This window comes from Salminus brasiliensis, chromosome 2 (assembly GCF_030463535.1).
Source record: "Salminus brasiliensis chromosome 2, fSalBra1.hap2, whole genome shotgun sequence".
In the NCBI taxonomy this organism is placed as follows: Eukaryota; Metazoa; Chordata; class Actinopteri; order Characiformes; family Bryconidae; genus Salminus; species Salminus brasiliensis.
Genome location: NC_132879.1, coordinates 25,761,865 through 25,781,859, shown reverse-complemented (window position 1 = coordinate 25,781,859; position 19,995 = coordinate 25,761,865). Strand labels below are relative to the sequence as shown.

At 41.9% G+C, this 19,995-nt stretch overlaps 1 protein-coding gene across 1 annotated transcript in view; it reads left to right on the top strand.

The window, feature by feature from the left end:
• Nucleotides 1-19,995, top strand: part of mafb (MAF bZIP transcription factor b) — an 83,267-nt gene that overhangs the window by 8,158 nt on the left and 55,114 nt on the right. Inside the window, exon 2 of the mRNA XM_072671846.1 lies at nt 205-271. Coding sequence (XP_072527947.1) covers nt 205-232 — 28 coding nt within the window. The 3' untranslated portion in view covers nt 233-271. The remainder of the gene's footprint in view (nt 1-204; nt 272-19,995) is intronic.

The window sequence follows — 19,995 nt, the reverse complement described above, 5'->3', positions numbered from 1 at the left end:
TGTCTGTCTACAATGGTAGTCAATACAATGATAGCAGTTGTATCAAATTATATAAAAATTATATCAATAATTGAAACACAAGTGTTTTTGTTGTATTTAAAATTATTTTTTAATATCATTTATAATATAATGTAAGCTACAGTGTATTTGATGCATTAAGTGATATTTTATTCTCTCTCTGTCTGTCTTGTTTTTCCGTGGCAGGTCTTCAAGAAAATTCCTGCACCTGTGATATGATGTGTGCTCCTGCTCTCTACCCCTGCAGTCTGAGGTACCAGCTATACATTTCTCCAGTATTTCATCCATCCAGATTTCTAGCTCAGAAAGGCTGCCCAATGATCTGTCTGGTCATTTCACTTTAATCAGTGCCTTACTATTTTCACCTTATCATTGTGCTGAAGCCAGTGAATGTCCCACTGAAACTGGAATTTACCAGATTTCTCAAAATGAAATAATTCCGCAATTTGAAAAATTCTGTAAAAGATAGGACCTGCAGCACACGCATTTTAAGCCCTCTCACACACATACTTGTGTTTGATTATTCTTTTTAAAGACGTCAGCTGCCCACTGAATGGGAAATACAGCGTGCCGTGATTTCACACTACTGACTTTGAATACGTTTGAGTATTTAGAGATATGAGGTGTAAACTATACTTTCACCAGTGTTTGGGAAGTGATTTTGGTATTTTTTACCAAAATTGTTTAAGACAATTATGCACTGCACTTTGGTCGCTAATGAGATGCTCTTGCATCATGTTTGGAGTGGTTTTGTTCAGTAGTGTCTGTCGCTGAGACTGCGACTGAGTGCCATGCAGTTGACCCAAACTGAAACAGGAACGTATGACTCACACTTCTGGTTTCTTTTAACATAAATCCCTAATGTGACCATTAAAAGGGATCTGGCATCTTAAAGCTGCTTTAGTGAAGACTAGGACTGGTCTAGGCCGGGTAGTGGATGAATAAAACACTGCAGTAATGCAGGCTCCTACACTCTCAGAGAAACTGAAACACACACTGCCCTTCTGTCTGGTCTCTGTCAGGATCGAAGGCCTGTCTTTATTTAAAGGCTGCGTGGTCAATGCAGGTTATCAGTGTGTATGTATGCACGACTGTGTATGTGTGTAAAACCTCTTGCGTTTACACTGCAGGCTTATTACTCAGTTATTAATCTGAGGACTTGCTATTCAGTTAGTAGTCTTGGCTCAGTTTCCCAATAAGCATCAGTGTAAAGGTGATATTAACTGGTAGAAAAAGTGTTCAATAGGATGGCCACTTGACTCTTCGAGAATCATCTATGCACTAGGAAAACCCAGCCCTGTCGATCTGAATAAAAATGGTTGTGTAGGAATGCTGTTTAACGTGGTGCTTCTAGATGCATTAATAAATGTTCACGACTATAGTGTTAGACTTTTCTGTGGATTTTCACTTTGCGATGTTATGTGAATCTGGAAGTTGTTCTCTACCTGTGACAAGATTTCATATTGAATGGACCAATAGAAATGACTTGGAATACTTCCATTGAAAAACTTTACATTACATTATTTGTTATAATATAAATATTATATGTTATATAATAAATATTGTAGTTCTAGAGCTACTTCAAGTACATTGTGAAAGATATGTAGGGTATGATACGGGTATGTCTTTGTATTTGTAAGATCGAGTGTTTACATGAGAGTTTGTATGTGTACATATGTGTATGCGGAAGCAAGAGTTTATGTATGCATGTGTGGGACACTGGACATACATGCGTGTGTGTACGAAAGAAAAGTGTGTGTGCATGTGTAAGACAATGAAAAGATTCTAAGATGTTCTACGTACATGAGTATGTTGTTCTGTGTGTGTGTGTGTGTGTGTGTGTATGTGCGCTTGTGTTCTCAGTGCGTGAGGGGGTAGGATGAATATGATAGGACAGTATTGGACATGCTGAGCTGATACTCCTGCAGACAGCAGCACTTTTCCCCTACTGTAACTCCAGGACACTGTGCTGAGGTCACCCAAAGAGGGGACAGGGCATGCTGTGAGGGACAGAGAAGTCTTCGTGATTGCGTACGTGTGTGTGTGAGAGATGGAGAGAGACAGAGAGAGATAGGTTCAGGCCTATATCATGGAAAACTAGTACAGTTTGTCATTTGCTTTTAAATAAAAGTGGACTTTTATGCAAATGTTGTAAAATTCCACAACTTCCCGTAAATCACTCCTTAGCAGTTATGTGGAAATTAAGCTGAAAATGGCCAATTTGGAATTCAGGATTGTTGTGATGTCACAGACTGATATGTAAATTTAAAAAATCTATACCAATATCAGGCAACATTTATAGTATTGGCACAACCCTGGCTGTGGTGATTCTAGAGTCTGTTGGGGCCCTAGGCAAAAATTCACAGAGGACCCATCCAACCAGCGTTCGTCACCATTTTCTACATACATTTCATTGGACAAGGGCAATGTAATAGTTTGAAGTTACCATAGCAATACTCCTAAACCACCTCAATTCCCAGAATACTAGGCAACTCCAATGCTCGTGAAATTATCTTTTTTAATATGGCTGCCGTGCATTCTTTGTGAGACTGCGTGCACCGTAAGTGGAGTCAGGTGGAGCGGCCTCAAGTGGATAACTTCTCTCCTACTCTCTGGCTGAGAAATCACTGGGGATCGAATCTGTGAATGACCAATGATAGCCCTGAAGGTTATTATTACTGATGAGATCTTCTGTCCATGTGTAGCCTCTTTCCTCAGGCCCTCCAGTCGCCATTCCATTGGCAGAAATTGACTGGTTGAATAATATTTTTTTACAGGTTTAAATCTGCTGTTTTCTGTCGCTGTATAACAGATGTACAAGACTTTGGTTCTTGTTGGATACACTGTGTTTTTTGTCATTGTGTGAACATGCTGTATGGATGAGTAAAGCTTTTAAAGTTTGAATATAAAAAGGGGAAAAAATACAAACCGTGTGGAAAATGGGCCATTTAAATAAGGACTTGACTTTATGTGTCATGCACTGTGTTAAGTGTTGGAAAGTTGGAAGTTTAAATGTTGTTTTTCTACAAGCTGGAATTGAGCCTGGAGGAGTAAGAAGTTTTCCTGCAGCCAAACATGTACTTCACAGGCTTTACCTTTACCTTTCAGGATTTATTTCCAAACAATATGCCATCTTTCTCCTTCCCTCTTTCTCGCTCTCCCTCTCTCTGAAAGGAAGAGCACACAGTCGCTCTTGCTCTTGCCTTCCTGTGGAGTAGCACCCACTGTGTGTGTGTGTGTTTTTGTATGTGTGTGAGAGCTGTGAACTATAACCAAAGACAGGCAAGAGCAGGGCTATCTTTAGCAGCTAGATCCTGAAGACTCCCAGCTCTATCTGTAAGGTTAAAAATATTGGTACTCGGTACCGCACATCATGGCCTTATCCTCCACAGCTTGTGGCCCAGTTCAGTCACACAACACACACACACACACACACATATGCTCTCTAGCACCACTTACTCAATTAGCACTGCAGTGACCATGCGTGCTGTAATAAGCATGAGGACCTTTCCACAAGGCCGAACTAAAGATAGCAGAAGCACAGACTGCGTATTAGGAGCTGCACATTGCATATGAAGTCTTCAGCATTTTCTATTTCCAATCAAACAAATATAGATTTTAATTAATGATACATATCAGAAATATCAGTGATTATTCACTTCTGTAGCACATTGTACTTTAGGTCAGACTGAGATTGTGAAGTGTATGTTGTTTTTTTATTAGCTACTAATGGATCAAAGTTATGCATGCATATTCCTCAAAACACCTCAGACTGAGCCTGCGGTTCTTCCTCTAGCCCATGGCAGCCCCTCTGCTCTTTCTCCTCCTTTTCTCTCTCTCTCTCTCTCTCTCTCTCTCTCTCTCTCTCTCTCTCTCTCACTCTCTCACTCTCTTCAAACACCCACCCATCCCAACCCCCATGCACCCCCCCCCCGGTCTTTCCTACAACATGTGCTTGTTAGCATTGCGCCTTGTATTTAATTAATCCAGCATAATACCCCATATTATAGGGAAGTCAACATAGTTTATAACTGAACCAATATTAGTATTCACACAAGGGGCTATGAAGTCCACATTAAACATGCCACCAATGACAAAGATGACAATCATGCAGAAAAGTCATAGAAATTCATTTGATATCTTTTTGTTCAAATACATTTACTGCACTTTGCAGTCCTTAGGAAAACACTATATTTGATTTTCACTATACATAAACAGAGTATATGTCCAAATGTTTGTGGACACCCTTTCTAATGAATGATTTCAGCTACTTTACACAGATGACGCAAATGCACACACACACACAGCTTATCTAGTCCCTGTAGAGAAGTGCTGCCAAATAGAATGGGACAACCTTTTGGCATCATGCCAGGTGTGGGTTAGAGTGGTATAAAGCCCCCTAGCTGAGCTGTGGAGCAGTGGGACTGTGTTCTCTTGTTAATGATGGTTGGTGCTCCAACCAGTACTTTTGGGATGAGTTGGGGAGTTAGGGTATGAGGCGGGGTGATGATCGTCATCCAACATCCTGACCTCACTAACGCTCTTGTTGCTGAATGCAAGCAGATTCTCAAATTCTCAATGCTCCAAAATCTAGTAGAAAGCCTTTCCTGCACAATAGAGACAGTTACTCCTGCAAAAGCAGTATCAATATTTTTATTTGTAAATACCTTTAATTTAGGAATTCATCTGATATGTTATTGTGCATTTTGCTGTTTTTAATAAATACATAACAAATATGCTATATAACTATTGTGTACTACTGTGTGTGTATGTGTGTGTAAGTATGTATGTACATTTAATAATATAATTACTATATGTATAATAAATTATTTATATGTTACATATTACTATAATATTGTTTTATTTTTACCAATATTATTAACATTTTATAGAATGTACCATTCTTAGTACTTACTTTTTATTGTTGTTGTATCTCTATAATAATAAGAATAATCTTTTAAAAATAATTTTAATAATAATAATAATAATGATAATAATAATAATAACACTTTGCACTTTCTATGACACAATTAATGGTGCATCATTAATACATTTTTATTTTGATTGTGGCCCACAGTACATTATCACAGTGCCTGTGATAAGCCTGTATAATTACTCATTGCGAGTTTCTACTTCATAACACGTAGGAGTAGGAGTATATGAAAGTCAGTGTTATGTTTTAAATTATATTTTTCATGAGATCTATTTTTGTATGACCGCTAAAGGGCTAGAAGCCAGTCGCCTGCTTTTCTGTCTGACAGTAAGACAGATATTCCAGGGTTAACTGTTTTCACCCGGGCGTGTGTATATGGTGTGCTCTGTGTTAACAGGCGTGTCTTGCTGTAAGAGATGTGTAAGGCCGTTCTGCAGGGACGTATTGCCTGTGTTTAGCGCCTGTAGCCCAGCCCTGTCCCTCAGTCTGCTGCAGCCTAACACACACACTCTCTGCGTGTGCAGGCACAATAAGCGGCCCTGTGTGCCGCGGTCAGTTCATCTGCGTCTCTGCCCGCTGAGGATAAATGTGTCTGAGATGAGGGCAGCATCCATATTCCTCTCTCCTCCATCCCTCCATCCCTCCCTCCCAGCCTCCCTCCCTGTCTCCCTCTCTTTCTCTCTCTCTCTCTCTTTCTCTCTCCCCCCTTTTCTCTTCCTGACACCCTCACTTTTATTCTCGCGCTTGCAAAACCCAAAGCTGGAAATTTAATGGCACATATTTCGCAGGCAGGCCTGCAGGAACAGGGTGCCTCTTCCCCCTCCTTGTTAGCTTGATAAATAACTTCTCTGGCCAGAAAGTGCTGAATTTTAGCTTTCTATGTCTATTTTCTGCTGGCTGACATTAATTTTGCGTGCTCTGCGGGAACTAACTAACAGAAATAAATAAATAAGGGAATAAGAGGAGTGAGGCGCGTGCTGCTGGCCCATTATGTGGAGTTCCTGTACACGCACACACACACACACACACACACACACACACACACACGCACACTCATGCATGCCCCATTTGTTGACAGATGGGCAGCTTGTTCTTTCACATATTTGGTTTGGGAGAGTTTTTGTTTGGCATTGTTTTGTCGCATTTTGTAATAAGGTTGATTTTGTGAAAGCCGAGAGTATCGTCTGTGTTTACACACAAACACGCTGGCATGTGGGCATACGCACATCAAACACAAACAAAATATGCACACAGCGCTCACGGGACTGTGCCAAACGGACATGCATGCATAAACCACTTAGCACACATGCCCTTTGTACTTCTGTACCATACACACACACACACACATGCTAACATGCTAGGACAGTATAGGTACACAAATGATTGGTTGTTTATCGCCATATACAGTATTCTATAACCACAACATTACTGGAATGCATATTGTATCTATAAACACACACTCCTGCTGCCCACAGTTACACTCTCACTCTGTTCCTGGTTTTAATTGAGGGAGTTAATTGAACAGGGATTTGGTTGCAGTTTGTGGATGCTGGACTCTTTTCATTGTGTGTAGACTGTGTGTAGGTTAAGGATGGACTTTCTAAGAGCACAGCAACTCATTAGAAAGCATGTAAACACACACAATCTGAAAGGTGAAGCTTCTGTGTTGGTACTGTGTTTAAGAGACTTTTTGTTAGGCTATGGAGGAGCCGGTTGAGCCCCAATTGCATTTCAGATATTCAGTGACCCTATTACAACGCCATACAGTGTAGTGACTCCCAGCTTTGACTGGTCACATGCTGTCTATTGTAATTAATTACTTAATAATCACAGCTGAGCTGAGTGGCCTACATATGAACAATTGTACTCATTATAACTACAGTTACATAGCTATACTATAGCTTTCGTTACATACAACCCGAAATTGAACTGGACTCTCACTTTCATTTACCATGTAAGTTAATGTGCTTGGTCATACTAAGCACAATTCATTGAATCACGTTAATTCCTGTTTCTTCATGATGTTTGACCAGTGTTGTGACTTTTACCCACCTCTGACCGGCTGCTGATGTTGGGCTTTATTACCGTGTAATAGGGTCAGGGACATTTTATATTACCTTATATTATCCAAGCCTTTTTCCCTCCCCCTCCCAACTCTTCCACCTATTGTGGTGTATAAACACCAGTCATCACCTCCATTCCTGGCTTGCACATACATTTAACTCCTGGAAGAAGATCTCCCTCTGTCTCCTCCTCTGCTTCCTGTACTACCAGTATTTCTCCTCAGTACAGTGCAGGTGCTAAGGTGGTGGTGCTGCCGGAGGTGAGTAACCCTCCATAGCTGACTGCAGACTGGCACCTAACTCTCGTTCTTTTAAAACTGGCTTTTCAACATCCAAGTCCCGATGGATAAAATGATGTCCTGTCCACAGTGATTTCCCATCGTCATGTTCTGTTTTGTTTGGACATTCGGCGCATTTAAATGCAGTTCGATTTTCAGTATAGTTTATAGTTTAGTTAATATACTGATTAGGTGACAGTGGAAGATGTACTGTGTATTAAAATGAAATTAAATACATTTACATTAATGCTGATGCTCTTTTATACAGGCGAATGTTGCATTAGGACACCAGTACGCTTTCTGGTGTGCTTTCCTAGCCAGGAAATTGAACCCCAGTCTGCCAAGGGGAAGGCAGTGTTGCTACACATGATGTTTCACTTATGTTCCCACACACGTGGACACATGCTTAACAAGCAGGAATGCTGTAAATTGCATTCCTTGAAGCTCCTGGAATCCATGTCAAGGAGCTTGTGTTCCATGTGAAGATAACCACAGTGGATGGACAGTAGCCTAACTAATGATATGTTCTGTAGACTTGCTCCTTTAATCCATAAGGGTGAAAGGCCAATCATTTATGAACTGGAAATTAGGACACACATCCCATTTGCTGAATGAGAATACTCCTGTTCTCTTTCTCTGTCCTGGTGTTTCGGACAATTCGAAGGGTCTGGAAAGGATGTCTTTTGTGCTTACATTTCAGCGCTATGGCTGCCCTCATTGCCTGTATCGCTTTTCACTAAAAAGGCAACGTTTGCATTGGATTAGAGCACAGTTACTCAGCAAAGGCTATTCATCTTAAATGCCTGATTAAATTTTCATGAGAGGAATGAGAAAAGGGCGATAAGGGGAGCAGGGGGGCTCATGAACCTTTTTAAAAGGGTTTTAAAAGCATTTGAAAGAGTTTACAGGTCTTTTAAAAGCTTGATGCACTCAGCATCGCATCCTTGCATGAACTGAGGTATAGAAAGTCTTGCTAGTGGATCCCGTCTCCTATCAGGGCGGCTCACTGAATGTCTGTTAACCATGAGAAGATGCACTTTACAGCTGATTCCAGGACAGAGATATCTGAGACACAGAGGTTTTTCTCATTTCTCAGCCATTTTTAGGTACACTATGACATCCTTAGAAAAAGCATTGTTGGCTCATTTGAGCTCTTTCTTAATTTTGCTGCATAGCTTTTAATAAAATAACCATATTGTTGATGTCATGCAAACCATAGTATTTCTCTTTTTTTTTTTATTTCGTGACATTTGTTTCTTTTTTCTTCAATTTGGCACTGCCAGTTAACCAAACCATCCGTAGCTCCCGCTAGCACTAGTAGTGCTCCTGAAACTAGGAGGGTAAGGACACATATCTCCTCTGATACATGTGAAGCCAGCCACTGGCTCTTTTCGATACCACCGATGTGGCACCATCAGGCAGCCGACATGCTCGGGTCCTCAGCTCAGCCAGTCCTGCTAACAGATGCCTGTGCCGGTTAACGTTGTTTAAAGGTGATGCGTGGAGATGCTCTCTCAGACTCCGGCTGCTGATGGCAAAGTCAGCATTTCATATTTGACATTATATGAATCTGGATGTTGTTTTTTTTTACTTTGTAACACAATTTCATGAGAATTGGACCAATAGAAATGCTCCAAAATTACTTGTAATAAAAGCTTTTTTTATTACAAGTATAATTTCTTCCTTCTCCTATAAAGTTCCTAATTTAGTGATGCAAAGTTTTGCGTATATCTGTGGCAGAACCTTTGAAAGTCAAGACTACTCACTATTTAGACTGCCTGAAAAAATATTTGAAAAATCCAAAATGTCATGAGTTTCAAGGATTTCATGCATTTGATACTCAGGAGTCAATAAGTGGAGTTTAGTTCAACCACTGAAACAGACACAGGTTCACCAGGCTGGTGGAGGCCAATTGAGCATCCGTCTCAATGGGCTGAACACTTTGGGGCTGCTGGAGGTAGCTGAAATGTGCCGCATGTGTCTATGTGTGTTAGCCTATAGCACGCAGCTCCTGAATTTCTGACGTATGTGAGCAATTATCATTAGAGCACACTGGAGTACAGAACAAAGGCAGCCGCTTCAGTGTAGCAGCATCTTTGAAAAGTGCCTCAAAAACTCTTGTAGGCTTTCATATCGTACCCAGAACACATGCCATGAGAGGGGGGCGGGGGAGGGAGAGAGAAAGAGAGAAAGAGGGAGAGAGGGAGAGAGAGAGAGAAAGAGAGAGAGAGAGAGAGAGAGAGAGAGAGAGAGAGAGAGAGGGAGGAGGGAGAGCACTGTTTCAGTTTGAAGGACACATCAACTCTCTCTCAGACTGTTACAAAAGCTTATTTCCACTGTTCTCCCTCTGTGTGTGTGTGTGTGTGTGTGTGTGTGTGTGTGTGGTGTGTATAGAGGGCCATCCTCAGTCTTCAGAAGCAGCACTTCTCAGCGACTTTAGAGAAAGCGCTTCCCTTCAAGCTGCCTCTGATATCTGTGTCCTTGATCAGCCGCAGTGAGGGGGGAGAGAAGGAAGGAAAGGAGGAAAGGAACAGATTCTCTTGCCTTTGTGAGGCTTTCTCTGCAGTCGTGATAAAACGCTGGGACGACAGCAGTCGTGTGAGATGAGGAGTTTGGTGTGGAAGTGAACGCTGAACACACACACACACACACACACACACACACACAGAAAGAAAGCGAGAGAACCCCCTAGCTCCTTGCTATCGATGCTTCAGTAGGAATCAATAGAGGCCAGCAGGGGTTTTTCTCTTATCACACTATTGGATTGTGTGTCTCTGTCTTTTGCGTGTTGCGAGGAGAAGCCCAGCACTTCTTTCATTAAACACACCTATGACTCACAGTTATGATTAAGTTTTGTGACTAAGTCATCATCACTCTCTCCATGACACAGAGTAGGGAGAGCAAAAGTACTGCCCACCCTGTGTCTGTAGTTATTTAACTTTTTCACTGTCATGGACTGAACTGATTTGATTCAATTGTTACTATATTGATTAAATATAATCACTGTATCAGTATAATAATATATATCATATGTCGTATAAAATATAGTACTGTGCAAAAGGTTTGGAATCTGCGATAATTAGAATGGAAAAGCTACAAAAAGTAGTGGATTTACATCACTGTGTTCATTAAAGCATCACCAAGTGTTATTATTTTACACTACATGGTGGAGTGATGGGGGGGGGGGGGTGGGTTGGGGGGAGGTGGTTTGTACTGATGCATCTGTTGTAAAAAGTTAGTGCAATGGGATGGGAAATCTAATAAACATATTGATTAAAAGCACCTCCAAAGCTATTCTCATGAGAGTCTAGTATTATTTATTATTATTAGTATTAGTAGTAGTATTTATTATTTATTATTCCCACACCTGGTTTGGTAAATCAGTTCTTAAGGATGTTAAATCAGGTGAGCTGGTGATGGGCTGGGGTGTCCAGGAAAATCTGGATTTGTTCTTCAAACTAGCTCACCAGATCTCAACTACTTCCTTTAAATTGAGAAATTCTTACTGTATTTTACTGTATTTCTGTTCTCCGGCTTCTGCTGTAATGTGGCCTGGTGTTTTTACAAGCAAACTCTCTTATTGCCAAGATAAAAGTCTGAATAATAGCTTAGGTGCCTAAACCTCCTGCAGACGTCACTGTGTATAGACTGTGATCAGACTCCTTTTTCCTTTTTTCCTTTTATAAATAATATCAGGAGAAAAGTAGTTATTTCAGAGATACAGGTTTTCACTATATTAACCTGCTTATTGCCAAAGGTAAAGTAAATACACTGAGAGACAAAATTGTGTTCATATATTTATTTGAATCAGTTGAACATAATGAAGCAATTTAAACGAAGGTGCTTTTCAGTGTGTGTTCTGGGATAGTTGGTAGTTGGAGGATAAAGATGTCTGAAGAACACTCACCCTTATTTGTTGCCATTTTAGAGGATGATGCCCTCTGTGTTATAGTATCTGTTTTTAAATCTGTATGTGCGTGTGTATGTGTGTGTGCTAGTTCAGCCGTACAGTGAGTGGTGTTATGCTACAGTAGAGGAAGTGGCTGCATTCCCCTGGGCCCGCTCAGCTGCTCATCCTCCACTATCCATAACCCCCTGCTGCTCTGCTCCAGCCTCTCAATGTCTGTATGCTTATACACCGAGAACTGAGTGATAGTACAGTGTCTGTGTGTATGTCTGTGTGTGTCTGTGTGTGTGTGTGCATGCCTCTATATTCATTATTACTATCCTCTTGTAACTCTCTCTCTCTCTTTCTCTCTCCCTCTCTCTCTCTCTCTCTCTCTCTCTCTCTCTCTCTCTCTCTCTCTCTCTCTCTCTGAGCCATGTTGTGTCTTCGGTGCTGAAGGACACAGACGTTTGCCCTCATGCAGACGAGCCCCTGTGACACCGCGCTGCCCTTTTAACCTCTGAGAAATCCAATAGTGAGAAGACAACTGACATAACCTGAAAAAAGAGCGAAGGGGGAGGAACGAGCAGAGAAGGAGAGAGAGTAGTGGAGAGAGGGCCGAGAGAGAAATGGAGAGAGAGAGAAAACAGAGAGAGGAGAAAAGAAGTTATATTAAACAGAGAGAGAGAGAGAGAGAGAGAGAGAGAGAGAGAGAGAGAGAGAGAGAAAGAGAGAAAGAGAGAGAGAAAGAGAGAGAGGGACAGAGAGTGGGAAAAGAGAAGGGGATGGAGAGAAAGAGAAAAAAGGAGGGGGTGAGAGAGAAATTGAGAGAGATGGGCGAGAAATAGAGAATGAGGGAAAGAGAAAGGAATGTAAGTAAAATAGATAGAGAGAAAGAGAGAGAGTGGGGGAGCAGGTGAGGGAGCAAGAGAAGTAGAGAAAGGGGGATGAGAGAGAACTGTAGGGAGATGGAAGAGGGAGAAAAGAGAAAGGTTATATAGAACAGGGAGAGAGAGAGTAGGGAAAGAAGCAGGGGGAAAAAATAAATAAAGAGAGAGAGCATTGGAGAGAGATTGGGACAAAAAGGAGGGAGGAAAGAGCAGAGAAAGGAGAGAGAGAGACATACAGAAAGGGGACAAGAGAGAAATTGAGAAAGTGAAAAGAGAAGGATGGTGAGTAAAACAGAGAGTGGGGAGGAGCAGGGGAGGAGAGAGAGGTAGGGAGAGGGGGATGAGAGAAATGGAGAGAGATGGGGAGAGGAGAAGGAGGGAAGAAGAGCAGAGAAAGAAGACAGAGACTTAAAGAAGGGGACAAGAGAGAAATGGAGAGAGGGAAAAGAGGAAGGAAAATAAATAAAATCAAAGCAAGAGAGACAGTGTGTGTGTGTGTGTGTGTGTGTGTGTGTGTGTGAGAGAGAGAGTGCAATGGAAGTGTGGGAAATGAAATTTGAGTGCTAGTGGACATACAGTGTGAGACAAGGTGACTGGGCAGGGACAGAGAGAGCGAGAGAGAGAGGGGGGAGCGAGTAGGATGAGGTGGGGTGGGGTGGAGGTGGGAGTAACGCGCAGATACAGCCAGTGGCTCTGCGGCAATTAGAATAATTTCAAATTAATATGAGGATTCCGCTGCATGCTTATCTGCAGAGTGGGAGCACTTTCACATCAATCAGAATGCGAGTGACGGCATATTAAAGCAGCGCATGCTCGCACGCCCGGCCATAATCAACACTGCCAAGTGCGCTCTCTGCCTCCACCCCCCCACCACTTATACACACACACACACATACACACTCCACCAGGGTAATTATTCAACACTGCAGAGAGGAGGGGGGCCGGGGGTGGTGGGTGTGTGTGGGGGGGGGGGGGTGCTGGAGAAATTGGTGTGTGTTAGTGTGGGTTAACTGTACTCAGCTCCTCTCTGTATCTTCAGAAGGAAAGCCTCGCAAACTCAAGTGCCACCCACTTGAAAATGTCAAACATCGGAAGGAAGAGCATTTGACTGCTTTTGGCTTTCTGTATACACACATACACACACACACACACACACACATCATTTCCATTAGGCTCATCACTTTCTGTGGAAAGACATGTTGTGATGCAATGGTAAACCAGGGCAGATTTACCGCACCGTCCGCCCTGACCTGCATTCTGTATGTCACGACAACACACAACACTAGAGAGCATATGAAGACTGAAGAATGTACATGTGGACTGATTGGCCTTTACTGGAACACTATACATTATATGTCCAAATGTTTGTGAACACCCCTCCTAATGAATGCATTCAGCTACTGTTCATTGCACCCATTGCTGACACAGATGTGCAAATGCTCACACACTCACACAGCTTGTCTAGCCCCTGTAGAGAAGTATTGCCAATAGAATATCTCTCTGACTCTCTGGAGCAAATAAACATGAACCTATTGGCTGGTGCTTGATGGTGCTGCATCGAAAGCTTTTGGGTTGATTTGGGGAGTTGGAGTATGAGCTGGGGGGAGGAGTGATCATCCAACATTCTGACCTCACTAATGCTCTTGTCGCTGAATGCAATCAAATCCTCCAAGATCTAGTGGAAAGCCTTCCCTGGACATCAGAGGCAGACTTTAGAAGAAACAATGACTGAGCAGGTGCCCCAATACTTTTGGTCATATAGTATATATAATACACTCTTAAAAAATTAAGCTCCTTCAAAGGGATATTTGAATGATGCTATAGAGAACCCATTTTTTGGAACCATTAGAGCAATAGAGATGTTTAAGTAAGTGTGAAGAACCTTTAAATTGGTTAAGAACCCTTACCTTAAAGCAGCACTATGTAACATTTTATCCTTAAAATAACAGCTTCAAAATCAGGTTGGTGCTTCACTGACATCTATATCACTGCCACTCTGGGCTCAGTACACTGCTAACTGCACTATGTAGCTTTGGTGAATCACGCTTAAGACCTTGCGACACTGCATAATTGCATAGTCATATTTGTGAAATGACTCCACCGCATCAGTCCACATGCTTCTTTCACTTTCATTGACAGTTCTGTATCTCTCAGCTTGTTCAGAAATGCATGTGTAAAGCTTGTCACAGGGAGCTCAAAACTATTTGAAGTGAATTGCATGAATTACACTTCCCAGAGGAGCAAAAAATATCAATTATCGCATAATGCTGCTTTAATAGAGGGGTTCTTAGATCTCAAAAAGGCTCTTCACTCTCACACATCTCTACTACAATCATGGCTCTTACAAAATCCAAAGTGGTTCTTCTAGGGCGTTGTTCACAGCACATGGTCATCAGGGTTCTGCGGTGCTGTAGGAAGTATTTAGATGGTACACAAGAATAAAGGGTAGCTAAGAAGAATAGTTCAGTCCAAAAAGCTAATGTTGCTCACAATAAACAAAAATGGACAGCACTTCCATTAAGTTTCCATTAAGAATTACTGCGTAAGTGAGGTAGGATTGTAGGATTAAACCACTGTAATTCAGATGTTGTGTGAATGCTAGTACAGTAGAAGCTCTTATTTATTTGATTATATTGATATCACAGTGCCTCCTGGTCAGGAGGCTTTTCTAATGGAGGAAGTCCTTGAGAACACAAGGTGCCTGTGCATGTGTGTGTGTGTGTGTGTGTGTATGTGTGTGTGTGTAACACCAGGCATATCAAAGGCAGTTGGCGGTGAACAGAAGAGTGGTGGGCCGGTGTGTGTTATCCCGATTCCCCTGGCGGGACGCATAGATCCTCTAATGTAGTCTCAGCTCACACACCGTGTTTAGTGCCGGAATTTTGCGGGGATGAAAGAGGCTTTTTAATGAGTCAACGGCCCGATTCCCACATGCATCCGCATTTGCCCCCCCCCCACCCTCCATTTCTCTCTCTCTCTCTCTCTCTCTCTCTCTCTCTCTCTCTCTCCTCTACCACTCCGATTTCTCTCATTATGATGTCGATTTTTGTCTGTTTAAGGGATTTGGAGAGAAAGAAAGAGAGAGAGAGGAGAGAGAGGCACGTATGTCCGGTCACAGAGGAATTGCTGTGTGTGTGTGTATTAGCCTCTTGGGCAGGTGTGTACTCCTCAGTCATTGTAAATTGGAGCAGACTGCTGGCCTTGTTAGATTAGTCTTTTGATAATCTCCACAGCAAGCTGAGATAGGCTGGGATTAGATTACACATTCCACTAAAAACTCCTCCTGGCCGTGCTGGAGAACGAGCGCTGCAATACTAAAACTTCTTGTGCGATTAAGACAAACTATTGTTTGTTAAGCTTCCATTCAGATATAACTTATATTGATAAAGCTACATTTTAATTGATGGGTTAAATTTGGAAAAATCACTAATATGAATCTATGGCATTCACAGACCAGTCATAACTTTAAAAACACCTGCCTAATATTGTGTAGGTCCCCCTCACACTGTCAATAACTGACCAATAGCTCTGGCCAGTCAAGGCATGGAATCTGCAAGACCTAGCTAGCATGACCTTTTCCAGCAGTTTGTGCTGCAGTAGCTCTACTGTGGGATCAGGCCAGATGGTCTAGCCTTCACTTTTCCCATGTACGTTTTCTTGGGCACCGATTATTCCGTTTGCCTTTACTTGTTGTCCTTCCTTGAACTACTTTTAGTTGGTACTGACCACTGCAGACCAGGTAAAAGACCCCACCAGACCTGCCTGGAGTTTTGGAGATGTTCTGACCCAGTTGTCTAGCCATCACAGTTTGGCTCTTGTCAGAGTAGCTCAGATCTTGACACCCACTTCCCACTTCCCCTGCTTATATCACATCACCTTCAAGAACTGACTGTTCACTTGCTGCCTAATACATCCCACCCCTTGACCGGTGCCATTGCAACAAGACGAGCAATATTATTCACTGTTCTTCACGTCAGTGAAGGTTCTAATGTTATGGCTGATCAGTGTATGAGGGATTCCGTGGTCAGATTATAGAATATATCATCACTGTCACACAAAAACCTTGTATTTCCATTGTTGCTGTTTTTTTGTTCACTTAAATTGAATCTGGTCATTATTCATGATATTGTGTCCAAATTTCACAATGGATGGACCAATAGAAATGCAAGGTTTTTTCAGCTTGTGTCAATTTGGAGAAGCAAGGTTTATGTGTAAGAGTTTTGATATGAACACAGCAGTTCCTGAGGTAGACACCTGCAGTTTTTCTGTTAATTGCAGTATTTAGCAGCAAACATTGCTTGTGAAAGTGCTAGGAGGTGGATTGGGGGTGTGGCAGTTAAGGTAGTGGATGTGTAAGTGTGTGGCCTCATGTCCAGCCATTGTGAATAACATCTCATTACACTGATGTAACTGGGGGTTAAGAGTGGGTTTGTCCTGCTGTTTTGGAGATTTGGAGAGTTGTGTTGTGACAGTGAGAATATTCCACAAGACGGAATGGGTTGCAGTTTGAGCTGTGGTGTGTTTGAGCTGGTGGTCTTCCCTGCTGCTGAAGCTAATTGCTTCTCTGCACAGCTCTAATGTGGACACAGTTGTAGAGGCACTGAGAAGCTTTTTGTCTTTTATAACTGATATTCTCTCTCCCTTTCTCTCTCTCTCTCTTTCCCTGGCGCAGCAGACGTTGCTGTCTCACGACTCACGGTTAACTCTTGTGGTTTGGGAATATTTGGACAAGGTGTGTGTTACATAATCAGGACGCGGTGCCCCGTCCTCCCTTTGTCAGGCTCCTCTCTGCTTGCACAGCTCACACACACTGCTGCTCTGGGTCAAGGCTGAGATCGGGCGTGTGTGTGTGAGAGAGAGGGAGAGAGAGAGAGAGAGAAAGAGAGAAAGAAAGATAGTGGCGATAGTGTAGCGGGAAAACGATGAGCTAAGATTAAGAGACTGTAAATGTGTGTGTGTGTGTGTGTGTGAGTGGGATCATGCTTGTTCATGTGAGGGGGAAAGGCGCTTCTTCGCATTGAGACTTGGCACACAGTGTGAACCTACTGTGCTGACACATTGTCTCTCTCTCGCTCTCTCTCTGTCTGTTGTTCTGTTTGTGCTGTGTTGTGTTTGTACACACAGCTTACAGTGTGAAATTAATGGTGTAAAATAGAAACAGGATTGCCTCCCAGACTTACTGTAGAATAACAGTAGAATAAAAACTGCAAAGTTCTTTACTTCAGGACATAGAGAGACGCTGCTGTTGTGGGTTTGAACCCACTGATATAGTGTAACATTTACATTGTCGGACAGCAGCTGAGTTGAAGGTTAAGAACAGTGTTCCTTCCTCTATAAAGGTGCCATATTGGAGATATGAGGTGTTGTAATGGCTGCAACGTTATATTGGAGCATGTTTGGAGGAAAGTAGTCTACTTTTACCTCAGTTTACCACATTTTAGTTTATTGGGTTGGTTCAGCATCTGACCAATTTCCAATTTACTTACTTATTAACTTTACTGTAATTTGTAATAAGGATCCAAATAAAGAACAGAACCTACCATCAGTTTCTTCACAGGCGCAAAGGAAGCTTAGTGCTGAAGATGTTTTGGACCTGGTCATTGTTTCATTTGATTGGCAGCTACTTTACATCTGCTTAAGTCTTTTTGTCATTAAGGTAGCAGTATTGTTAGCTGAGGATGGTGTTAGACTCTGAATTTCCTTATTTTGTGTTGGTTCAGCAGCAGCAGCACGGCTTTACAATTGGTCATACCTCTCACATTGGAGCGTCATCGTTTTAGTTGTGTGGTGTGGTTTGTTTCCTGAAGCCCCTCCTCCCAATCTAACATCCCATAAATACCATCTCTACTTTGTTCATGTGTCTATGTCAAAGTCTCCTACCACCCCGTCACCTGCCTTTTAACCTTAAATCTTTTAAGTCTCTCATTCCTGGCTCCACTTACTAGATAGGAGAAGCTTGGGAAGAGTTCCCTCCCCCTTTTTTCAGTCTCCTGTCAAACTATCACACGCTCATGGCATGGTTCGAATATAGCAAATCATTTATTGAACCAAAAGGTTACAAAAAGAGAAGAAAACACCTACCAGACCACCACCTACCATCAGTTTCTTCTCAGGTCAGTAAGGAGCTCAGGGTTGAATGGTGTTTTCATTATGTCCTTAAGGTAGCAGCATTGTTAGCTGAGGATGGTTTTAGCCTGCTCTATGTACCTCTATGCACCTATGACCTTTCAGGTTACTGTTGGGTCTGTCTTTGTGCATTTTCCACAAGCAGCAAGAGCCTTGATTGCGCTATAAACCTCTCTACTTTGTGACCAAATAGCTATCAGTTTTAGCATAATGAGTCTTGTATCTCGCCTGGGTACAAAACAGAACACACAGCGCTAGATTAAATATAGCCTGAGCACAAGAGCTAAAGAAGTGGAATTAATGAGATATGTGGCGATGATTTCAATTAATTCTTTTTTCATCGCCTTCTAACTTTACCCAGGAGTTCATAAACACAGTAGCTTTGATTTCTGTGTTTGTGTGTGTTTACTCCTCTATCCAGCAGCACGTTGGGCTTCGTTCTCGGCAGAATGACTAGCGGTAAAAGCCCCTGGCACACTGCTGGTTGTCTCCGCCAGCCCCTGCTGTTGTTGCAGTCCCCTTACAATAACCCCCAGCCAAGCGCAGACCCCACAAATTAGCAGCCTTAACTGCAGACGGTGCACATTTACAGCCTCTGCTGGGATGGGCTTTGATAAATGAAAATAAATACTTTTCATCAGCCACTAGAGGAGCGTGGAGAGGGGGAAGAGATGTGGTGTGAGCTTCATTTGTTTAGAGAGCGCTCCAGCTAGTCGTATCTCTCCCTGGAATACGCAGCAAAATGCCATTTTCCAACTATCGATATTCCAGCCACGGTGAAATATGAAATATGAGGGAATATTGACATGAGGCTGGTGCTTGCCGAATAGCTTGGCATGTTTAAGTGTTTATGAAGGTGTATTTTACAAAAATAAGAAAAACATGCCTTTCTTGTTTTTAGGGAGGGGGTGGATGTGTGTGTGTGTGTGTGTAGATTAAGTGTGGATTGTGTGTGTGAAAAAGACAATGGCTCAGTAGAAGATTGTTGGGATCTCTGCTGGGCTCGACACTCTACCTTTGCTATGTGTATGCAGTTCCAACATTACATCCTTAACACACCTCTAGACTGCTCCTGCATTATAAGGTGGTGCACCTTAAAGTTATGTTTTATATATATATATATATATATATATATATATATATATATATATATATATATTTATTACAACACAATTACCTGTTTTTTCATCACTGTCATGCAATAACATCAAATGTCTAAAATTATAACTTTACAGCTTAAAACCTTCTAAACTGAAAGATTCATTTCATTGATATGATTTTGGAGCATTTCTATTGGTATACGCATCCTGATGCTTTCACTCAGTATAAAGAACAACTTCCACATTCACATTCATGTCAAAAAGTGAAAAAACAATAAACATGGAGATACAACTTTTTATCATAACAACAGTGATTTGTTAGAACTTTATGTATATATATATATATATTTTATTTATTTATTTTTTTTTCCATTTATTTATTTTGAACCATCCAACATGCAACCATACAACATGCAAGTGTCTGTGATTGATCAGGATGCTCCAGCACTAGTGGTGTAGTGATTCACTCAGCTCACGATTCAATACTCTCATAATTCTTTCAGCATAACTTAAATGGGGAAAACTGATGACTGTATCATGTTGTTGCATCAGCTACTAATGAGACTATGAGAGCTTCGAGGTGGGAGGAGTATGGCGCCTGACATGATCGCAATGGAGCTGGATGTTGGTTGTGGTTGGGTGCAAACTTTAGTGTTTAAACAGTACAAATGCATCTTATCTCATCATTAATTGGAAGCCTG